We start from the raw sequence: 22,383 nt of genomic DNA on the forward strand, positions 1-22,383 counted from the left end.
TGTTGGTGTACTGTAATTTTATCACTGTTATACTTGTCGTTTTAAAAAGGATATATCTGGGAAGGCACATATGGTGTGGATACGGTTGGCCTAGGTTGGGTCCCTGGTTGCTACTCACTGAGCTTCTAAACACAGACCCATCTATAGCTCTCATTTAGGTTTTTCTGTTTGCTTCTTGCATGGTGGTATTACTGGCAAGGGCTTCATTATTGTCCTGAGAATGAGAGTGAATGAATATTATATATATTTTTCAAAATCAACAATGGAATTGCTATACAAATACTGTAGATCCCAATAGACCTTTTGAGGAGAGGCTTTAGTGAAAATGCTGCATCTCTTTATCGTTTAAGATCTTGCACCATTGGGGTACCTACCTCCAGACAGTGCAGCATATTCTAAATGATTTGCTGCCTTCGCCGACTAATGGGATTTGCATTGTGGAAAGCATGCAACATTATGGCACATTCATCTGCTCTGGGTTTAGCTAATGGATATACAGATACACATTCGTAGCCTACCCATCACATTTGGATTGCATGGCATTAGTGAGTAAACGGCGAACGCCCTGCACCTCCCTGTCCTTTCATATCGCTGGGAGATAGGGGGGACAAGCGGGGTGAGGCTCTCACCATATTAACATAGGAAAAACATCTACATTTTGCAAGAAATCTCACATTAGGCATCGCATAATGGTCCTAATGTATGCTGACGACCCACATTACTCTCCCCAAAACCATTGTGACTGCATGAACAAGAGTTGAGAGTGGGAGGAAAAGGGTGAACGGGAGGTGCATGCTTTACCGTATTGCCCCTGGTCATAAACATGGGTAATGGAAAGAGGTGGCGTGGTCGGGGGATGGAGAAATGGAGATATATCGGCTGTCCTGGAGAATGAGGAGAACCTGTTGACTCAATACTCTTAAGGCTTCCACCAGCCTTCTTCCTCCCACTTCCACCATGTTTATTATTTATGGAGCATCTCTGTACGCTGTACCACATCTGCTTAAGTACATTCCTGAGAACACAGCTCTCTTTGTTTTTCAGCTTCTTGACATAACGGTTTTCAGAAGCTCTTCCAGTAAGCATTGACAGATTATTTTTTGTTATGAAAATGGCTGTTGTTAGGAAGAGAAACCCAAAATGTGGGCTGCGGACTCTTCAGAGCCACTAGCTACTTTCAAAGTGTAAGAATAAATCATTAAATAATTTAGTAATCATTCATATGTGTTGAAGAGAATGTAATGACACCTGATTCTGGAAATGCAGGGTACCCATTGTACTACATTGCCCATGCAGGACAGTAACGGCACAGTACAGTACACAAAATGTTACAACCCCTTCATGTTTTAGCAGAGCTGAGGAGATCTGTGCCTGTATTCCCAAAGCATCTCAGAGTAGAGTGCTGATATAGGATCAGTGTAGCCTTTAGATCCCAATAAATAAGGTTACATGGACCTAAACCTAGATCAGCACTCCTACTCTGAGACATGCACTAACCAGTGTCTGCTGCAACAGGGCACGGACCTCAGGGGTTAATAATTGGAGTTAGGGTTCTAATTGGAGATGTTACTGTTCAGATGTCAAGTTAGGATTCAGGATTTCTAACAAACTAAAGGTTCAAGTAAAACATGCAGATTTAAAACTGCAAATACACTCAAAGGATATCCTTGAATACAACCTCAGACCTTTATTCAAATAACCATATTCAAACATACTGTATATACAGTTGAAGTCGAAAGTTTACATACAGCCAAATACATTTAAACTCAGTTTTTTTTTTTTACAGTTCCTGACATGTACTCCTAATAAACATTCCCTGTCCTAGGTCAGTTAGGATCACCACTTTATTTTAAGAATGTGAAATGTCAGAATAATAGAGAGATTTATTTCAGCTTTTATTTCTTTCATCACATTCCCAGTGGTTCAGAAGTTTACATACACTCAATTAGTATTTGGTAGCATTGCCTTTACATTGTTTAACTTGGGTCAAACGTTTCAGGTAGCCTTCCACAAGCTTCCCACAATAAGTTGGGGGAATTTTGGCCCATTCCTCCTGACAGAGCTGAGTCAGGAGTCAGGTTTGTAGGCCTCCTTGCTCGCATATGCTTTTTCAGTTCTGCCCGCACATTTTCTATAGGATTGAGGTCAGGGCTTTGTGATGGCCACTCCATTAATGTCCTTAAGCCATTTTGCCACAACTTTGGAAGTATGATTGGGGTCATTGTCCATTTGGAAGACCCATTTGTGACCAAGCTTTAACTTCCTGACTGATGTCTTGAGATGTTGCTTCAATATAGCCACATAATTTCCATCCTCATGATGCCATCTATTTTGTGAAGTGCACCCTGCAGCAAAGCACCCCCACAACATGATGCTGCCACCCCTGTGCTTCATGGTTGGGATGGTGTTCTTTGGCTTGCCAGTCTCCCCCTTTTTCCTCCAAACATAAGAATGGTCATTATGACCAAACAGTTCTATTTTTGTTTCATCAGACCAGAGGACATTTCTCCAAAAAGTACGATCTTTGTCCCCATGTGTAGTTGCAAACCGCAGTCTGGCTTTTTTATGGCGGTTTTGGAGCAGTGGCTTCCTACTTGCTGAGCTGCCTTTCAGGTTATGTTGATATAGGACTCGTTTTACTGTGGATATAGATACTTTGTACCTGTTTCCTCCAGCATTTTCACAAGGTCCTTTGCTGTTGTTCTGCGATTGATTTGCACTTTTCGCACCAAAGTACGTTCATCTCTAGGAGACAGAACGCATCTCATTCCTGAGCGGTTTGATGGTTGCATGGTCCCATGGTGTTTATACTTTCGTACTATTGTTTGTACAGATGAACTTGGTACCTTCAGGCGTTTGGAAATTTCTCCCAAGGATGAACCAGACTATTTTTTTCTGAGGTCTTGGCTGATTTCTTTTGATTTTCCCATGATGTCAAGCAAAGAGGGACTGAGTTTGAAGGTAGGCCTTGAAATACATCCACATGTACACTTTCAATTGACCCAAAGGATGTCAATTAGTCTATCAGAACCTTCTAAAGCCATGACATCATTTTCTGGAATTTTCCAAGCTGTTTAAAGGCACAGTCAACTTAGTGTATGTAAACTTCTGACCCACTGGAATTGTGATACAGTGAATTATAAGTGAAATAATCTGTCTGTAAACAATGGTTAAAAAAATTACTTGTGTCATGCACAAAGTAGATGTGCTAACCGACTTGCCAAAACTATAGTTTGTTAACAAGAAATTTGTGGAGTGGTTGAAAAATGAGTTTTAATGACTCCAACCTAGGTGTATGTAAATTTCTGACTAACAGCATGCGCTGAATATTTAATGCTTAAAGACAGATTCAGGGCATGTATTGACCTCTTTCTCATGAAAATTAACCCCCCCCCCCCCAACCCCAACAAATAGTAGTGAGTCAATACTAGAGACTGATTAAGCCATCAATCTACCATATAATGACCATAGCCCGGGGAAGACGACAGGCCACTGGGAATGTGTAAAAGGAACAAAATGGAGAAACATACCTTGAGTCAATACCAATGCAAACTGGTGTTCAGATACGAATGGTATGATGAATCATTTAACCGGACTATTACAATTAATTCATAAATTATATTACAGGTTACACATACTTTGTAATTAGACCCTTTGATCTAAACTGACCAAAGTCAATGTATTACATTGAAAACACAAAACATGCACAATGGGCACGACAAGTGATATCATAATTACTTGTTGCTGTAAATCATTGTATGACCTGGTAGTTTTCCCCACTAATTAAATATATTGCACTTAATAAAGAATATATCTCAGCAGTTGCGACTCGTCATTGGGGTTACCTGTTTTGCATGTTATTTTGACATTAATACGGGTCACATATCAGTTTGCAAACAATGTAAAAATCGAATGTAAATCATTGAGTTAATAAAGCCTCCATACAAACATGGTCTCTTTTTTGCTTTCTTGATTAAGGCAGCTCCAAAATGCAGGTGTTTCAGCCTTGTTCAGTGCTTTCTGTGGTGATGGGGCAGCTAGCGGAACATATTGAGCGTAGGGATTGGTAATTTTCTCTAGTTGCGCTGTGACCCTGATTGGCTCAGTGTTCGGTCAGTCATGGGAACACTATGTCACTGCCAAATATAAGGGTAGAGCTCAAGCCCCTTGGGTGCTGCCATAGTGTTACATTAGTAGTGCCCATCCAAGAAGGCTGAAGGTCATTGGCCACAGATAAAATGACGTAAAATCATGTTATATCTACAGTAGCTTTGATTGGTCAACATCATACTTTCAGAATCTTAGCAAGCAGTCATCATCATGAATCAAGTCGACAATCTACTGGCAAATCCTTTTTAAAACCTGTTATGGATGATGCGAATTTTCGCAGCTTTTTGTTAAAAATCGCGCAACATTTCAAAGTCCTGCTAATCATGCCAGGAATATAGTATATGCATATGATAAGTATGTGTGGATAGAAAACACTCTGAAGTTTCTAAAACTGGTTAAATCGGGTCTGTGGCTATAACAGAACGTGTTTAGGAGTAAAAATCCCTGGTAAAACTGTTTACCAAAAACAAACAAACAAATATTCGTCCGCCATTCAATGAATTGTTTAAGACGAGAGAAAATATATGCGAACCCCCTGTAAACGCCTCCAGCTTCCACACGATGTCTCCATTGCTATCAATATCAGAATCATTTATCCCTGGTTACAACACGAATAGACCCCTCCCTTCTTCTGACGCACCACAGTATGTTGTGAAACTGAAAAAATGGACGATGTTTTCCAGACTTGCTGCTATCGAATACAGATCGCCCCGTGATCAATTTGATACATCATTAACGTTTATTAATACCTAAAGTTGGTTTAGAAACGTCGTTTGAAGTGATTTGTAAAAGTTTATAGGCGACTTTTGTAATTTTAAAAAGTGACGTTGCGTCTTGTAAATGGACTTTTTGCAGCATCAGACTGGCCTTCAGCAAATTACATTTTGGGTATACAATGACGGATTTAATCGGGAAAAAGACCCAATTGTGATGTTTATGGGACATATAGGAGTGCCAACAAAGAAGCTCGTCCAAGGTAATGAATGTTTTATATTTTATTTCTGCGTTTTGGGTAGTGCCGGCTACCGCAAAATCTGTTGTTTACGTGTCGTGCTGGTATTTTGGGGGGTGCATGCTATCAGATAATAGCTTCTCATGCTTTCGCCGAAAAGCATTTTACAAATCTGACTTGGTGGCTAGATTCACAACGAGTGTAGCTTTAATTCAGTACCTTGCATGTGTGTTTTAATGAAAGTTTGCGATTTAACGAGTACTAAGTAAAGTACTATAGGTGGCGCTCTGAAATTTCCGCTGAGCTATCCCTGTGCAGGGACCACCTCCATAAGAATTAATCCTTGTCATATAAAGAGAAATAATGAAGAGAAATTACAGATAAAACATATCGGTGCTCATCGGCCATTGGAGATAAACATTACACAACAAGTTGGAAATCGCAAATTCAACAATGAGTGATTTGGAAGTAATCAGTGGCTAACTGCAAACATTGCAAAGCAATCACTAGCCTGCTATTCAGTGGAGTGGAGTGGGTCTGAATTCTCAGTTGAAAGTTCTATTTTCCAAGCTTAAAATTCTAACTATTCAACATTGGCCATGCTGTCAATCCAGTATTATTTCTGCCGTGCTCAAAACAACAGTTAACTCAGAACAGGGAAATCTGACTTCAGTGATTTCAAGACAACTGGGAACTTGGAAAAAACTAGTTCCGACTGGGAAAATAACCTTTTGAACCGTCATCCAACTTGGAAATTGTACATTTGGAACTAGGGCCTCTTTCTAGAGCTACGACCTGAAGATCACTGACGTCATCATGATTCGACCTTGTTATTTTCCCAGAGTTTCCAGTTGTCTTGAAAGCACCATAAATCCAGAGAATGACAGACTTTGATGACAAAGTTTGCCCACGAAGGACCGCCACACCACCTTCCTGTTCAAGTGAGCATAGCACAACAAGGTGAGTCCAAAAATGTCTTGCATGTTGCTGCATGAATTATGTAATATGCTAGGGAGATATGTATACTGCAGCTAAGAAAATAATACTAAGTGTATGTTATGTAGTTAACTGTTAGTAGCCAACGTGCCTCAACCTAATAATTTGGTATATTTTCCCTTCTTAATTACGCCTACTGTTCTAACTTGGTGGTACACATGTAGTCTATAACTTGTTTTAGAGAAATGTAATCATCGAATATTACATGAGCTTTCAATGTCTGCTTATATGACCCCTTTATTTATCCTATGGTTCTGACTTGGTGTACAGGGAGGACACTGTAAGAACGGCCCATGTTCTGAATTCTGTCGCTGTACATTTCAAAAGTGCTGAACAAGTAGTTATATTGACTACGTCCGTCCTAGCTCGCTCATTAATGTCTTAATCGAAATTACGGATCGCCTCTTATCTGCTTGTCGTCCCCTTCTGCCACATTTTGTACATCTCAATAGTCAGTAAAAACCACATTTGTTTAAGCAAGTCAGCCATATCAGCTGTTTTATTTAAAGGCTGTAAATGAGGCTGAATGAACTGTTTTGCTGCCAGACAAGGCTCCACTGATAGCCATGTGTAGCGGTGGTAAGGTGTTGGGACTGCTGTTGGGACTCTGCTGTTGAGACAGCTTTGTGTAGGTGTTGTGTAGTGGCTTTGCTGGCATGCATCCCCCCAATTTGGGGGGGGGGGGGGGTTTGCCCCACCAAGATGTACATGCTAAAATTGCCACTGTATCCAAACTAGGCTAATTGCTATGAATGCTGAAGTGTTTAAAATAAATCGCCCTAATGATTGAAATATACACAACTGTGTGGCACCTGCAAGATTGATGAATGAAATATCAGGGTTGAGGTCAATTCCATTTCAAATCCAGTCAACTCAGAAAGTAAACCAAATTCCAAGTCCACATTTTTTTCATTAAAACTCATTGAAGGGAATTGTAACGTCAGTGTACTTCCTGAATTGAACCCAACCCTGTGAAATATACGCACATTTTGTGCAGCACCGGCACGGTTAAGGAAGGAGACCCACTATGATCTAATCATGATCAGATGTGGAGGATCACTTCCAAAGGTGGATGAGGACACATGGATCCATGATATAGCCAAGTGTCAAAATAACAGAAAATACGATAGCAACATTAATGCATTAACAGAGGTATGAACTATTTTAAACCTGTTGAGATGTTGGACATCATGGTATGTAAAAGCTGTTAATCTAAGAATTGTTAATGAGTTAGCCTACCAAACATAAGACACGACTTCGAATACATTTGACTCATTAGTCTCTTACATTATCTCTGCAGTTCAGTGCTGGAGTAATTGCTCTGCAGTTATTTTCCACAGATAGCGTTGCCAACATCACGGTTACAGTCTCCTGTAATTGGCATGATACTCCAGGTGAACAGAATGTCTATTTTGTGTTTTAACACCTGCATCCAATTAAAATATTAAAAGTCAACATTGAAGGACTGTAATTATGGCCTCCTTTATAATGGTCTGCATTTACACAGGCAGCCCAATTCTGATCTTTTGCACAATTATAGGCAACACATCTGATTGGTCAAAAGTACAATTAGTGGCAAAAAGATCAGAATTGGACTTCCTGTGTAAGTGCAGCCTGACAGTATTTGATTAATTATCAGCTCACACATTTCAGAACATTTTAATAGTGTTACTTTTAACTACTATATTGGATGGTAAATGTATTCCCTCATTTATGTAAGAATATTACATAAAATATGAATGTCAGCAGATCATTCAACTGACTATGGATTGTCGAGGGGTAGAGCCAACAGAACGAGGGGTAGACACAACAGAACTTATCCCCTTCAGGTGGGTCATCTCCCTGCATTCCCTGGAAGCCTGCGGAGGGCATGGCTTTCAACAGCATGGAGAACATCCTTTGGTCCAGTTTCTCCACCGAGGACACCTGAAGAACCTGAGACAGGAGGCATGACTACACAAAATTCTCAAGTTTTGCTGCTAATTCCCTCCTGATGATTCTGGGAATATTCCCACCTAAATTCCAGAGAAACCTGTACATTTTGGGAAAGTTTCCGGAATTTTGTAACCCTAGTAGACGGTCACATCCAAGGCATTGCAACTATGTTAAATGAAGTGCTACAGAAGTGAATTATTAATAAATGATGTACGGCATAATTTCATTACCTGTCTGTAGGGAGAGAAGTGCTATGTAAACTAACAGAGGCAAAGTGGGTGATACTAACAAGCAACACAGTCTGTCTTAATGACACCCTAATATGTTTCATTCATTCATTCATTCATTTATTGCTTGTCTAAAAATAAAACCCCATTTTGGCAGATTGAACAGGACTGATTCAAAGGGTTGAAACTTCTGCAAAATAGGTCTAATCAACCTAAGTGTTCAGGTGCATAATCAATTAGAGTTGCAGTCAGCTGGCTTTCAAAGAGAGGAAGTAAACATCTAAATCTGCAGGAATATGCAGATTCATTCCATTACTTAATCAAATGGGTTTAAATTAAATGTATGCTCATCATTTATATTCCTCTCTGAAGAGAACCCAAATCCTCCAGACTCTTGTATTTTATGCATGGTCTCTATGCACACTCACAGGGCCCTACACAGTCATGCACACTGACACTCAATTCCAGTGGTGACCCGTCATGAGAACTTGTTCTCAACTAGCCTACCTGGTTAAATAAAGGTGAAATAAAAATTAATTAATTCATTTTAAAAATTCAGGGCACGTGGAGCCCCACCTGTTTTGAGCCTCACCGGTTTTGCAAAAAATGGCCTGTTTTGCATGTTATTTTGGCATTAATTCATGTCACATATCAGTTTGCCAACAATGTAAAACAAATCCTACTTGAGTTAATAAAGCCTCATATAAACATGGTCTCTTTCTTGAGTAAGGCAGCTCCAAAATGTAGGTGTTTCAGCCTAGATCAGAGCTTTCTGTGGTGGAGGAGCAGCTAGCAAAAATACAGAGCGTAGGTATTGGTAATCTTCTCTAGTTGCACTGTGATAGGCTCAGTGTTCTGTCACTCATGGGGACACTACGTCACCCGCAAAATCTACAGGGCGAGCTAGGCAGTTCAAGCCCCCTTGGTTGCTGCCATAGATTTACATTAGAAGTACCCATCCAAGAAGGCTCAATGCCATTGGCCACAGATAAGATGTCAAATCATGTTATACTGTATCTACCATAGCTTTGATTGTACTGATCATGTCAATACTTATAAAATCTTAGCTAGCAAGCTAGACAAGCAGTCGTTGTCATGAATCATGTTGACAATCTACTGGCAAATCCTTTTCAATCCTTGTCATATGAAGAGAAACTATAGATAAAACGATTGGTGCCCATCGGCCATAAACATTACACAAATTCAACAATGAGTGGTTAGGAAGGAATCAATGGCTAACTGCAAGTGTCGCAAAGCAATTAATATTTTGCTTTACCTGCCTACTATTCAGGGGAGAGGGTGTGGGGTCCAAGTGTGTATCTACAAATCGGAATCGGAAACCATGAAATTAGGGAGAAAAAGGGGTAAATAAAAAAATGAAAATAATTTAAAAAAAAAAGAATGATGGAAGTCACTGTGTTGTTGGGGACCTTCAATCGCAGAAATGTTTTGGTACCCTTCCCCAGATCTGTGCCTCAACGCAATCCTGTCTCAGAGCTCTACGGACAATTTCTTCAACCTCATGGTTTGTTTTTTTCTCTGACATGCACTGTCAACTGTGGGACCTTATATAGACTGTTGTGTGCCCAAATCATGTCCAATCAATTGAATTTACCAAAGGTGGACTCCAATCAAAGTGTAAAAACATGAAGGATGATCTATGGAAACAGGGTGCACCTCAGCTCAATTTTGAATCTCATAGCAAAGGGTCTGAATACTTATGTAAATAATGTATTTCAGTTTAGTTTTTTTATGAAATTGCAAACAGTTCTAAAAACCTGTTTTCACCTCGTCATTGTGAGGTACTGTGTGTAGATTGATGAGGATCATTTTGTATTTAATCCTTTTTTCGAATAAGGCTGTAATGGGCCTCCCAAGTGGTGCAGCGGTTTAAGGCACTGAGTCGCAGTGCTTGAGGTGTGACTACAGACCCGGGTTCGACTCCTTGTGGCAGGCCGGGCGCCTGCAGGCTGACTTCGACTGTCAGTGGAATGGTGTTTCCTCTGACACATTGGTGCAGCTGGTTTCCGGGTTAAGTGGGTGTTAAGAAGCACGGTTTGGCGGTGTAAGGACAGACGCTGGGAGATGAGAAGCAAGTACAAGGAGCAAACATTTAATAAATAACGGACTTGAAACAAAACACGGACAGCATCTGGACAGGGGACACATTAATAACGACATTAATGCAGACATAGAGAAGAAACTGAGGAAGTGACAGATATAAGGGAGGCAATCAATAAGTTAATAGAGTACAGGTGAGTCCCATGAAGCGCTGATGCACGTAACAATGACGACTGGTGTGCGTACGGATGGGCTGTCTGGTGCCCACGAGCGCCAGAGAGGGGGAGCGGAGGCAGGCATGACAGGTAGGTCATGTTTCGGAAGACGTATCACATAATTTGCAAATAAATTCATTAAAAATCCTACAATGTGATTTTCTGGATTTACAGACCTCTATCATCTTTTTAAGTGGGAGAACTTGCACAATTGGTGGCAGACTAAATACTTTTTTGCCCCACTGTACATTTATACTGACTCTACACACTCGCACATACAATCTTCAATCTACTCTGTTTATCATATATCCTGATGCTTAGTCACCTTAACCCTATACATATATACCTCTATCACTCCAGTGTCCCTGCACATTGTAAATATGGAACTGGAACTGACCCTGTATATAGTATTCTCACGTACTTTATCGTACTCTTCTTATTTTTATTTCTTGAGTGTTTTTGTTTACCTTGTATTATTTTTTTGTATTAAATTGCTATTGATTGGGTTAAGTTTGCAAAAAAGACATGTCACTGTACTTGTGCGTATGAAATTAAAACTCGAAACTTCAGTGAAGTATTGGTTTAGTCATGAAACAACAAATGACCAGGAGTAATTTTGTTTAGACAGGCAGCCCAATTGAATTTTTTTTCCACTAATTGGTCTTTTGACCAATCACATCAGATATTTTCCAGAGCTGATTGGTCAAAAGACCAATGAGTGAAGTCAGAAAAAAATCAGAATTGGGCTGCTTGTCTAAATGCAGCCATAGTGTACAATTGTGTACATTTACATTTGAGTAATTTGTACTCCTTTAGTCCTTTGTACTCCTCCCCACACATTTAAAAGCATTGTATTGGTATAAGCATGCACTTCAAAACAAAGTTTGATCAATGGAACACAGGTCTTGACAAGTCAAATACCCACTCTGCAAATGGCCTTCATTGTAGACCAATCAACTGAATGATCCTACAGCTTCCTTCTGAGGGCTTCTAGGTTTCCTGAGCTGCTATGGCCTGGGCATACCTGGCACATGACGTCCACAGGGTCTGGTCAGGAGGCGAGAGATCTCCTCCATGGTGCTGTAGAACTGCAGATGGGCCTTCCGCGTCTCCACAATATAGTGTAACACCCACACTTCCTGCTGGGAAGTGTGCAACAGAAATACAAATAATATCAACATGTCTCATAAGCATTGGGTATCATAAACAAACTATTTGAGTATAATACAACTACAGTGCACAGCGTGCATTTGTAGAAGAAACCTTTTTTTGTGGGGAAACATGCACTTGGTCTCTTCCCTGGTTGTTACAGTAGCTATCTGTAGTCAAACAAACAATTATATTGTGGGGGGATAGAGTGGAGTGTAGGTTTCACAGTCAGAGGGGGAAAGTTTGTTTTGGGGATAAAAGCCACAAATACCAGTGAAATGGAAAAAGTGTTTTCGCAAAAAGTTTATTACATGTTTGTATCAATATTCAATCAAAGAGTCTGTGGGGAAACGAAGTGAACTAAACACCATGGGTGAGTAAAATGGGAGCTTGACAGCGCTTCTTTTAATGTCTAATTTCCCTAATCTCATGACATGACCCAGTATGTAAAATCATGGGTAGACTTCCTAGGTAGTACACTATAATGGGAATAGGGTGTGATTTTAGAAACCATGGTGTTTTTTTATGTGCTCTGTGTCAAATTCATTAAACGTTGCTCTAGAATAAGCAGCGACGCCATTGAATTTTCACTCACCTGCTGTGTTCACACAGAGGATGTGTTCATTCCAGTGGACAGGTTTCACCCTCATCCTCCTTTTACTTCCTCTGAACTCAACCTCCGCATCTTTACTGGCCACAGTGTCTTTTAAAAGAATGAACACCGCGCCTGGAGTCTACAGGAGGGAAAGAACAGAAAACAAATGAACAATAAAAAAGTACATTGGGTGACATTCTGACAAACAGTGCTATTAAATGTAAAAACTATTGTTTGCATATTGTTTGCATTAAAATATAAACTCAACTTCAGGACCTTGTCTTTCAAAGATAATTCATAAAAATCTAAGTAACTTCACAGACCTTCATTGTAAAGAGTTTAAGCACTGTTTCCCATGCTTGTTCAATGAACCATAAACAATTAATGAACATGCACCTGTGGAACGGTCGTTAAGACACTAACAGCTCACAGACGGTATGCAATTAAGGTCAGAGTTATGAAAACTTAGGACACTAAGAGGCCTTCCTACTGACTCTGAAAAACACCAAAAGAAAGATGCCCAGGGTCCCTGCTCATCTGCGTGAACGTGCCTTAGGAGGTAGAGGGTCCGTCATGGTCTGGGGCGGTGTCACAGAATCATCGGACTGAGCATGATGTCATTGCAGGCAATCTCAACGCTGTGTGTTACAGGGAAGACATCTTCCTCCCTCATGTGGTACCCTTCCTGCAGGCTCATTCTGACATGACCCTCCAGCATGACAAAGCCACCAGCCATACTGCTCGTTCTGTGCATGATTTCCTGCAAGACAGAAATGTCAGTGTTCTGCCATGGCCAGCGAAGAGCCCGTATCTTAATAGCATTGAGCACGTCTGGGACCTGTTGGATCGGAGGGTGAGGGCTAGGGCCATTCAACCCAGAAATGTCCGGGAACTTGCAGGTTTCTTGGTGGAAGAGTGGGGTGACATCTCACAGCAAGAACTGGGAAATATGGTGCAGTCCATGATCACTGCAGTACTTAATGCAGCTGGTGGCCACACCAGATACGGACTGTTACTTTTGATTTTGACTTCCCCTTTGTTCAGGGACACATTATTCCACTTCTGTTAGTCACATGTCTGTGGAACTTGTTCAGTTTATGTCTCAGTTGTTGAATCTTGTTATGTTCATGCAAATATTTACACATGTTAAGTTCGCTGAAAATAAACGCAGATGACAGTGAGAGGATGTTTATTTTTTTGTTGAGTTTATATTGTTACAGTACGTTCTAACTGGGTATGCCATGCCACTGAATGTTTTGATGTGGCCTCCTGACGTGTGTTGATGCCTCACCCCACAGGGAACTCTGGAGGGGACCACCCGCATGTTGTTGGGTTTGATACTCGAGGTTCCAGTCGACTGCCTGCTCTCCAACTTTAAGTTTAGCTCCGGGTCCGGTCAACTTCCCAGGCGTATCACTGATGTTACCTGCTGCAGCCTGGTGCCCTGTGGAAGAGTCAAGCCCAAATTAAATATTTTGTGTTTCCTACCACTGTATTAACAATGTTGGTGCCAGAGTGCCTGGTTATTGCTTTGGGCCTTTGTGCCTCACCTGGAAAATAATCTTGACTCAAGTGTTTCACTTTTGTTTGGCAATTGGTGAGATTCAAATATCCCAATAGTAACATCTACATTTCTGCTGTCAAAATCTCAGTGTCTGAGTAATTTTTTAACAGTAGTTTACAAAGATTATCCAGTACTGCTACCGAACTGGCGGTGTGGGTCACAGCAGGAGGAGCCTTTGTAGTGTACATTCGGATTAGAATAAGGAGAGATAATGGCCACTGATGACAAAAGAGGAAAGGGAGGCAAGGCCACCCTACACACACTAGCAGAGAGACATACCTTTTGGACCTCCCATCCATTTTCCATAATTAATAAAGTGATTATTATTTACAAAATTTACTGATAAAAATCTTGTGTTTCTATGTCAAACAGTTTTGTTATATTTCAGTCTTCTGTGACATGTAATATTGGGATGTAAACTCAACATCGAATACATTTCAACTCTATATCTGACATGGTCCCTTTAAAGCCCATGACCATGCTTGTGAGATGTATACTTTTGTTTCTCAGTAGATTTGTTTAAGACTACCAATAATCACTCTGTGTGGTCCTGATTTTGTCCACTGCAGTAAAAGGTTTTAATACAAATATATGGCTGACAGCAAATGGTTTTGAATTTCTCAGAAAACGAACTGTGTAGCAGAGAGTAGAGTGTGACTCAAGAAATAATAACTGTCAAATTCCTCAGAATACGTAGTGTTCTCATGGAAACCGAGGCCAAACTGAACACCCAGCTACTGTCCAATTGTTGCAGCACTTAACTAGAGTCAGGGACACTGTGTTCCTACACTTTGTGTCCAGGGCCGGACTACCACAACTGGAGCCCCAGGGCACCTACCTCTAGTGGGCCCTCCATGCAGCTAACTTCCTGCAATTCTTCCTGCTAATTTTGCCATGGTGCAGAGAAATTAGTAGTTTTATAGCTAATCTTATGCAATTCTACACATTTTGCCATAGGGCAGACAAAAAAAGTTGCAGTTTAAAAGCTAATTTTCCTGCAATTCTACACATTTTGCCATGGCTTATGACGTGTTCACATACCATATGGGGGTGGGCGACCTCCAGGGGGCCCAGAACCAACATGTTCATATGCGATCTGGGGAGACCCTGCGTGCCTGTTAAAATAATCTGGCACCGTTTGTATCTGACCTCCCATTTTTTGCTACTCTACTAGCATTCTCTTCAGTGTTGACTTGAGCTACAGGTATATGCGGTTTGACAATGCCCAGTTAGTTGTATGGAAATTGCCTGTGAGGCAAGTCTGCCGAGGCAGGAGATCACTTGTGCAGCAAGTTCATTAATTTGTTTCTGAGGCAATTACTTGAAAAATAATACGATTCAACATAGACGTAGGTAGCCACAAGTTTTCACCTAACCGGTATGACCGGAGACCAGCAAGTCCACTAACAGGCAAGGACTCAGGCAAGGATGCTTCTCCATTTGGTTTATTTCAATTACTGCCTTTTGCGTTCACTTCTATAACATGATTGTGTGTGGGATTTATTGTGACCATTGTGCATTCAACAATTCCAACAATGCATACAAAACACCCACCATAGTAATGAATGATATAATTATTTTATCTATTCCTGAAGCAACAGATGGGAGGTGATGAGAGGTTGGGGTCATGTAGCCTATAGATACAGTGCATTCGGAAAGTATTCACATGGCTTCCCTTTTCCCACCTTGTCACAGCCTTACTCAAAATAAAATAAAACAATATCCTCAATCTACACACAATACCCCATATTGACAAAGCAAAAACAGTTTTAGAAATGTTTGAAAATATATTAAAAACAGAAATAGCTTATTTACACATGTATTTAGAGCCTTTAGAATGAGACTCAAAATTGAGCTCAGGTGCATCCTGTTTCCATCAATGATCCTTGAGATGTTTTTACAACTTGATTGGAGTCCACCTGTGGTAAATACAATTGATTGGACATGATTTGGAAAGGCACACACCTGTCTATATAACGGTCCCACAGTTGACAGTGCATGTCAAAGCAAAATCCAAGCCATGAGGTCGAAGGAATTGTCAGTAGAGCTCCGAGACAGGATTGTGTTGAGGCACAGATTTGGGGAAGGGTACCAAACATTTTTGGCTGAGCTCGCCGCCTGGCCAAACTGAGCAATGGGGGAGAAGTTCCTTGGTCAGGGAGGTGACCATTAACCCAATGGTCACTCTGATAGAGCTCCAGAATTCCTCTGTGGAGATAGGAAAACCTTGCAGAAGGACAACCATCTCCGCAGCACTCCACCAATCAGGCATTTATGGTAGAGTGGTCAGATGGAAGCCACTTCTCGGTAAAAGGCACATGACAGCCCGCTTGGAGTTTGTCAAAATGCCCCTAAAAAATCTCAGACCATGAGAAACAAGATTCTCTGGTCTGATGAAACCCAGATTGAACAGTTTGGCCTGAATGCGTCTGGAGGAAACCTGGCACCATCCCTACGGTGAAGCATGGTGGTGGCAGCATCATGCTGTGGGGATAATTTTAAGAACATGGCCAAGGCAACGCAGGAGTGGTTTTGGGACAAGTCTCTGAATGTCCTTGAGTGGCCGAGCCAGAGCACAGACTTGAACCCGATCAAACATCTCTGGAGAGACCTGAAAATAGCTGTGCAGTTACGCTCCCCATCCAACCTGACAGATATTGAGAGGATCTGCAGAGAAGAACGGGAGAAACTCCCCAAATACATGTGTGCCAAGCTTGTAGTTTCATACCCAAGAAGACTCTATGCTGTAATCACTGCCAAAGGTGCTTCAACAAAGTACTGAGTAAAGTGTCTGAATACTTATGTAAAATGTGATATCAGTTTTTTATACATTTGCAAAATGTTCTAAAAACCTGTTTTTACTTTGTTATTATGGGGTATTGAAAACTATTTGATTAATTTTAGAACAAAGCTGTAATGTAACAAAATGTCGATATCAATACTTTCCGAATGCATAGATTTAATGTTGGCTATAGATATATACACATACAGTACCAGTCACATGAAATCATGTAGTAACCAAAAAAGTTTAAAACAAATCAAAATATATTTTAGATTCTTCAAAGTTGCCACCCTTTGCCTTGATGACAGCTTTGCACACTCTTGGCATTCTCTCAACCAGCTTCATGAGGTAGTCACCTGGAATGCATCTCAATTAACAGGTGTACCTTGTTAAAAGTTACATTTGTGGAATTTCTTTCCTTCTTAATACGTTTGAGCCAGTTACGTTTGAGCCAATCAGTTGTGTTGTAACAAGGTAGAGGTGGTATACAGAAGATAGCCCTATTTGGAAAAAGACCAAGTCCATATTATGGCAAGAACAGCTCAAATAACCGAAGAGAATCGACAGTCCATCATTACTTTAATTAAGACATGAAGGTCAGTCAATCTGGAAAATGTCAAGAACTTTGAAAGTTTCTTGCAGTTGCAGTTGCAGTGCAGTTGCAAAAACCATCAAGCACTATGATTAAACTAGCTCTCATGAGGACCACCACAGGAAAGGAAGACCCAGAGTTACCTCTGCTGCAGAGGATACGTTCATTAGAGTTACCTGCCTCAGAAATAACAGCCCAAATAAATGCTTCACATAGTTCAAGCAACAGACACATCAACTGTTCAGAGGAGACTATGTGAAACAGGCCTTCATGGTCGAATTGCTGCAAAGAAACCACTACTAAAGGACACCAATATGAAGAAGAGACTTTCTTGGGCCAAGAAATACAAGCAATGGACATTAGACCGGTGGAAATCTGTCCTTTGGTCTGATGAGTCTAAAGTTGAGATTTTTGGTTCCAACCACCGTGTCTTTGTGAGACGCAGAGTAGGTTAACGGATGATCTCCTCATGTGTTGTTCCCACCGTGAAGCATGGAGGAGGAGGTGTGTCGGTGTGGGGGAGCTTTGCTGGTGACACTGTCAATGATTCATTTAGAATTCAAGGCACACTTAACCAGCATGGCTACCACATCATTCTGCAGCGATACGCCATCCCAACTAGTTTGCTCTTAGTGGGACTATAATTGGATTTTCAACAGGACAATGACCCAACACACCTCCAGGCTGTGTAAGGGCTATTTGACCAAGAAAGAGAGTGATGGAGTGCTGCATCATATGACCTGGCCTCCACAATCACCCGACCTCAACCCAATTGAGATGGTTTGGGATGAGTTGGATCGCAGAGTGAAGGAAAAGCAGCCAACAAGTGTTCAGCATATGTGGGAACTCTGCATGTCTATAGCCTACATTAAATCTACGTTTTGCCCTGACCCCAACCTCCCACTTGCCTCAGGAATTCATTTAAAGTTTTATATCATTCATTATTGAATAAGCATGAAATAAAATGAGTGAGGACCCTCTATATTGCACCCAACCTCCCATAATCCCCTTCTCTGACCTCCCCTTCCCCCTACCCCTGTACCTCTCTGCACGATGTCAGTCACCTCCGACAGGTAGTTGTGGGCATCTTGCTCACTGGATATCTGCAGACACTCGTGCAATGCCAGCTAATATATGTAAAGCCACATATTGCAAGTCAAACCAAAATGTAATAAGTATCCAATACCAATCTCCAAAATCAACACAATTCCACACAAAAAAATGAATTTCATGTAATAACACAGCACTAAACAAGAGACGCAAACATGAGAATTTGTTCAAAAAGTTCAGAAGGTCTAGGCTACTCACCTGAGCTAATTTTTTTCCACATCTGTCTGCGTGCGAGTCCTGACTGCTGTGACAATGAAAAACAGCTCTCCACACACTGGCTCTATTGATTGTATGCCATTGGTCTGATAAGTAGTTAAGGGCAGAGAGCTTCCTGCTTATCAAGATCAGACAGAGATGGGGCAGTACATGGTGGCTCCATTTCCAGAAGAGTTTAGGGACAAGTGCCTTGCCTTTACCTGATCTACAGAGGAACATGCATTATCTAACAAACATAGGGCTAAGGCTGTACAAACTTTACCCTTGATAGCAAACACACAAAATACTTACTGTTACATCTAAGTTCTAGGCCCATTTACAGGGAAACAGAGGCAGAAAAATACAAACTACTCAAGTTTATTAAAGGCTTCAGGTTAACTCATTTTAAACAGATGAAATTGAACCCCAAAGCATCTCTAAACACGCGAAATCAACTGCAAAACAAAACATTATTGCAGTGGCATACATTTTTTTTTACAATAAACAATGAATATTTTCTAACTTAAATAAACAAAACACCGATACAGATAAATAGTTCTTCCCAACAGTTCTTCCCAAACAGACTGCATGGTCCCCATGGTCTCAAAATAGTTTCCCTCAAAGAAATACAGCAACAGGTGCTGTGCTGTGCTGTGCTGTGCTGTGCTGTGCTGTGCTGTGCTGTGCTGTGCTGTGCTGTGCTGTGCTGTGCTGTGCTGTCTCTACACAATGGGAGAACACTCTCACCTGCACAGGGCGAGGGGGTGCTTTTGTACCATTTTACATGTTCACTAAATAGAGTTCCCTGGGAAACACTGACTAAAACTATGGTTCCTACCTTGTCACGATAACTGAATGTTTTTTAAAAATTATTTCTATTGCACATAAAGAATACAAACTTCCATTACAGGGATCCAATGCTGCAACCCTATTGTAATTGGTGGGATTACTATTTTGTGCCTTTAAAATGGCTACAACTTTACCATGGTAAACCAGTCCAATCCCAAATTGACCGCAAATTGTCCGCTATACACTTGTGGAGATCATTAGATTGGTATAAGCAATTAGTATACACTGTTAAATCCTTCCAGATTTCCAGAAGTGCATAGGGATCATATCTATTTTATTTTTTAACAGAAAAGTTGTTTGACTTAGTTTAGTACATTTTTGGGAGGTAGTTTGGTAGTTTCCATCCACACTAGGTGGCGGGATGCACATTAGATGGTGCCATAAATAAGAAGAATAGCAGCAGCCTAGGGGTCGATTTGGGATTGAACTTCAGTCACCAAACTGTAGGCTGGTTGGGGTTAGTATATTCTATTTCCTCTATTAGAATGTCTCTAAATGTCCACATGGTGGCGCTGTAATAACAACCAAATATAACTGTCTAAACTAGCCTACTTATAAATCCTAAAAGGTGGACTGTCTATCAACTACTTATAGCCTTCCCTTTACAACCACCCTTATATCGTTCACAAATCGGTTAGGCTGAATACTTGCACCACCACGAAACTAGAGAATGGATGTACTTGATTCCACCCAACCAGAACCATCTGCACCCACCCTGTGTACCAGGGGAGTGAAATCGAATGCACCTACTCTCTAGCCTCGTGGTGCTCACTCAAAACAGTGAATCTAAATTGCATGACATGTTGCATGATGACAACTCTAAACCCTTCGAGAGAGATTGAGTGAAGTTTAGATAATGTATTTGAAGAAGCAGAAATGGCAGGATCCAGCGCACAACTGTGGAGTTGCAGGCCAACGCTTCACACACGCATGATTGATGTTGCAAGATACAGGAGAGGGAACTGATTTGTTGCAACACACAGCACTGCAAGTATAGCCTAATATTCATATTGTTGATACTTACGAATGTCATCTAAGCATTAAAAATGCCAGTGAAGGGGAATAGGTCTCTGGCACCAATAGAAGAGCAAATATATGGGGGGGCGTATCTTACCAACTGCATGCTAGGTTGCGCGCGCACAGCGTTGGGAGAAAGAACTTGATACAGAAATCACACGGACCTACAGTTTAGGGGTGGTGAAATTTGTAACCTTGTTGCAAGTATCTTTCGCGAGTGATAGGAGCAAGTGAGATCACCGAGATCTCCCATTTGGATAGAGTTGAGGTGTTGGGCAAGGACAGCGTTGGCTCTTTTTCAGGCACAGTTCAAATACATTTGAATATATAACGTTAACACCCTGGAAATGTCCGAAAACAAGCCGAATGATGATCCGAAGTTATCTACGACGGACAGGGTAGTAAAATGTAAGTGTCAAATTAATTACGTTTCTAAATGTCTCTAAAATAAACTGTTATTGCGTTGCTTTTTTGGGGGGGGGGGGGGGGGGGGGGGGGGTAATGAAGTGACACTGCTGCCATAGACGAATGTGTCTCCCTCAACACATTGCAATCCTAGTCGTATTGCGCCCTAATGGTCTGCTCAATTGGAAAGCTGGTTATGGAGAAAAAGGGTGTTAGCCGTGAGATATGGCACCGGCTGGCTAATCAGTAAAAGTAGGAAGTAAGGGTGTTATTACAATAGTTGTAGGCATTCAAGGTTTGAATCAATGTCCATGTCTCACAACGTGCTTGTTGGATATAGTCCTATTGTTTATCACCTGCACATACAATAATATATATTTTTAAACAATGTATTACCATAAAATACATTATTTTGTAGCCACACATTTATTCTGTATTCACTTTTGCAAAATTAACGAGCATGTACGAAGCATGTAGGCTATTGCAGAACTATTATGCCACGGTTAAAGTTAGACTTCTCCCCTTATTTTGGTTTCATTAGGAACACATACATAATAGTGTGACACGGTGTGTTTTATTCTAGTAATAAACATGCCTGTTCTTGTCTTGCCCGCATGTTTGATGTTTGCCCCCATGGTACTGTAGCCTATGGGGGCTAGAACTATCACGACTAATTTCCTTTATTTTTTATTATACATTAAATCACTATTGATTTATTAAAACTTAGTTAGGTTCGTCTTTATACTCTACACACATGGTGTAAATAGTGCATCAGAATCTTAATTTGACAATAAAGGCGACTGTTGGGCAACTCATCCCTTGACAAATGACATCACAGTTACACATGTTGACATTTTCGCTATCAAAGATACTCCCGTAGCCTCTTGCAATGACAGCATATGTTTGGTATGTCATCGCATTCATTTGACACACCAGGTCTCTGTAGTTACCCAGTAAATGACTATTTATTCTACCTCATGGTCCTTTACACAAGAATCCTTTAAGAACAGTTTTCCTGTTTTTGTGTTAGTAGCTGGTATGTACTCAAACTGCATTCTATTAAACTTGATGCTCACAATATTCTACTAGTAGGCCTATAGGTGTGATCTAAAACTAGAAAATAACTTAATTCTTCTGTGACCACATGGTTTCATGGTTTCCACTAGATAATAATCCAAATTGGCTATATCGTAAAAATGCATGATCCCCCCCTCACCCTAGCGTTAGGCACAAGGTTAGCAGTGTGGTTAAGGTTTTGTTTAAAATCAGATTTGAAGAAGATCAATTGTACAAATAGGCGGAGTTTATGACTTTGTGGCTGTGTTAACTAGCTCCGCATCAGTGTTGTAACAATAGACTGATCGTACAACCTCAAGAGTTTATGCATTCAGATTGGGATCATAAATGGAGTCTAAATGTCGACATGCAGGTGAAATGATTTGCCAATAGCAATATCAGCAACCACATATACATATCTGTTCTCGACATCATGGCCATAATATCTAAATTAAAAACAAATTGGACATTGGTCTATAATCTGGTCTGCATTTTCTTTTCATACCAAAGTGAGTATAGAATTCTGTTCTCAATAGTTGCTTGCCATGTAACGTTGCTCAACTCTGTATGTCT

The 22,383-nt window shown here is 40.7% G+C and overlaps 1 protein-coding gene and 1 pseudogene across 7 annotated transcripts in view; one reads left to right on the forward strand and one right to left on the reverse strand.

The window, feature by feature from the left end:
- The first annotated feature begins 4,748 nt into the window (after positions 1-4,748).
- The window catches only part of LOC110500629 (protein phosphatase 3 catalytic subunit alpha), a 150,898-nt gene continuing 133,263 nt past the window's right edge, over positions 4,749-22,383 (forward strand). For 4 of the 7 annotated variants that reach the window (XM_021578104.3, XM_021578109.3, XM_021578107.3 and 1 more), the window contains exon 1: positions 20,058-20,757. In XM_021578104.3, coding sequence (XP_021433779.2) covers positions 20,697-20,757 — 61 coding nt within the window. In that variant the 5' untranslated portion in view covers positions 20,058-20,696. Of the gene's footprint in view, positions 5,087-20,057; positions 20,758-22,383 lie in introns of those variants that run through there. The other 3 variants (XM_090214739.1, XM_090214740.1, XM_090214741.1) reach the window with 2 other exon arrangements.
- On the reverse strand, positions 7,893-19,262 carry LOC149973255 (B-cell scaffold protein with ankyrin repeats-like; annotated as a pseudogene).

The sequence above is a fragment of the Oncorhynchus mykiss genome, chromosome 21 (assembly GCF_057628025.1).
Source record: "Oncorhynchus mykiss isolate SJ-2025 chromosome 21, ASM5762802v1, whole genome shotgun sequence".
Classification (NCBI taxonomy): Eukaryota; Metazoa; Chordata; class Actinopteri; order Salmoniformes; family Salmonidae; genus Oncorhynchus; species Oncorhynchus mykiss.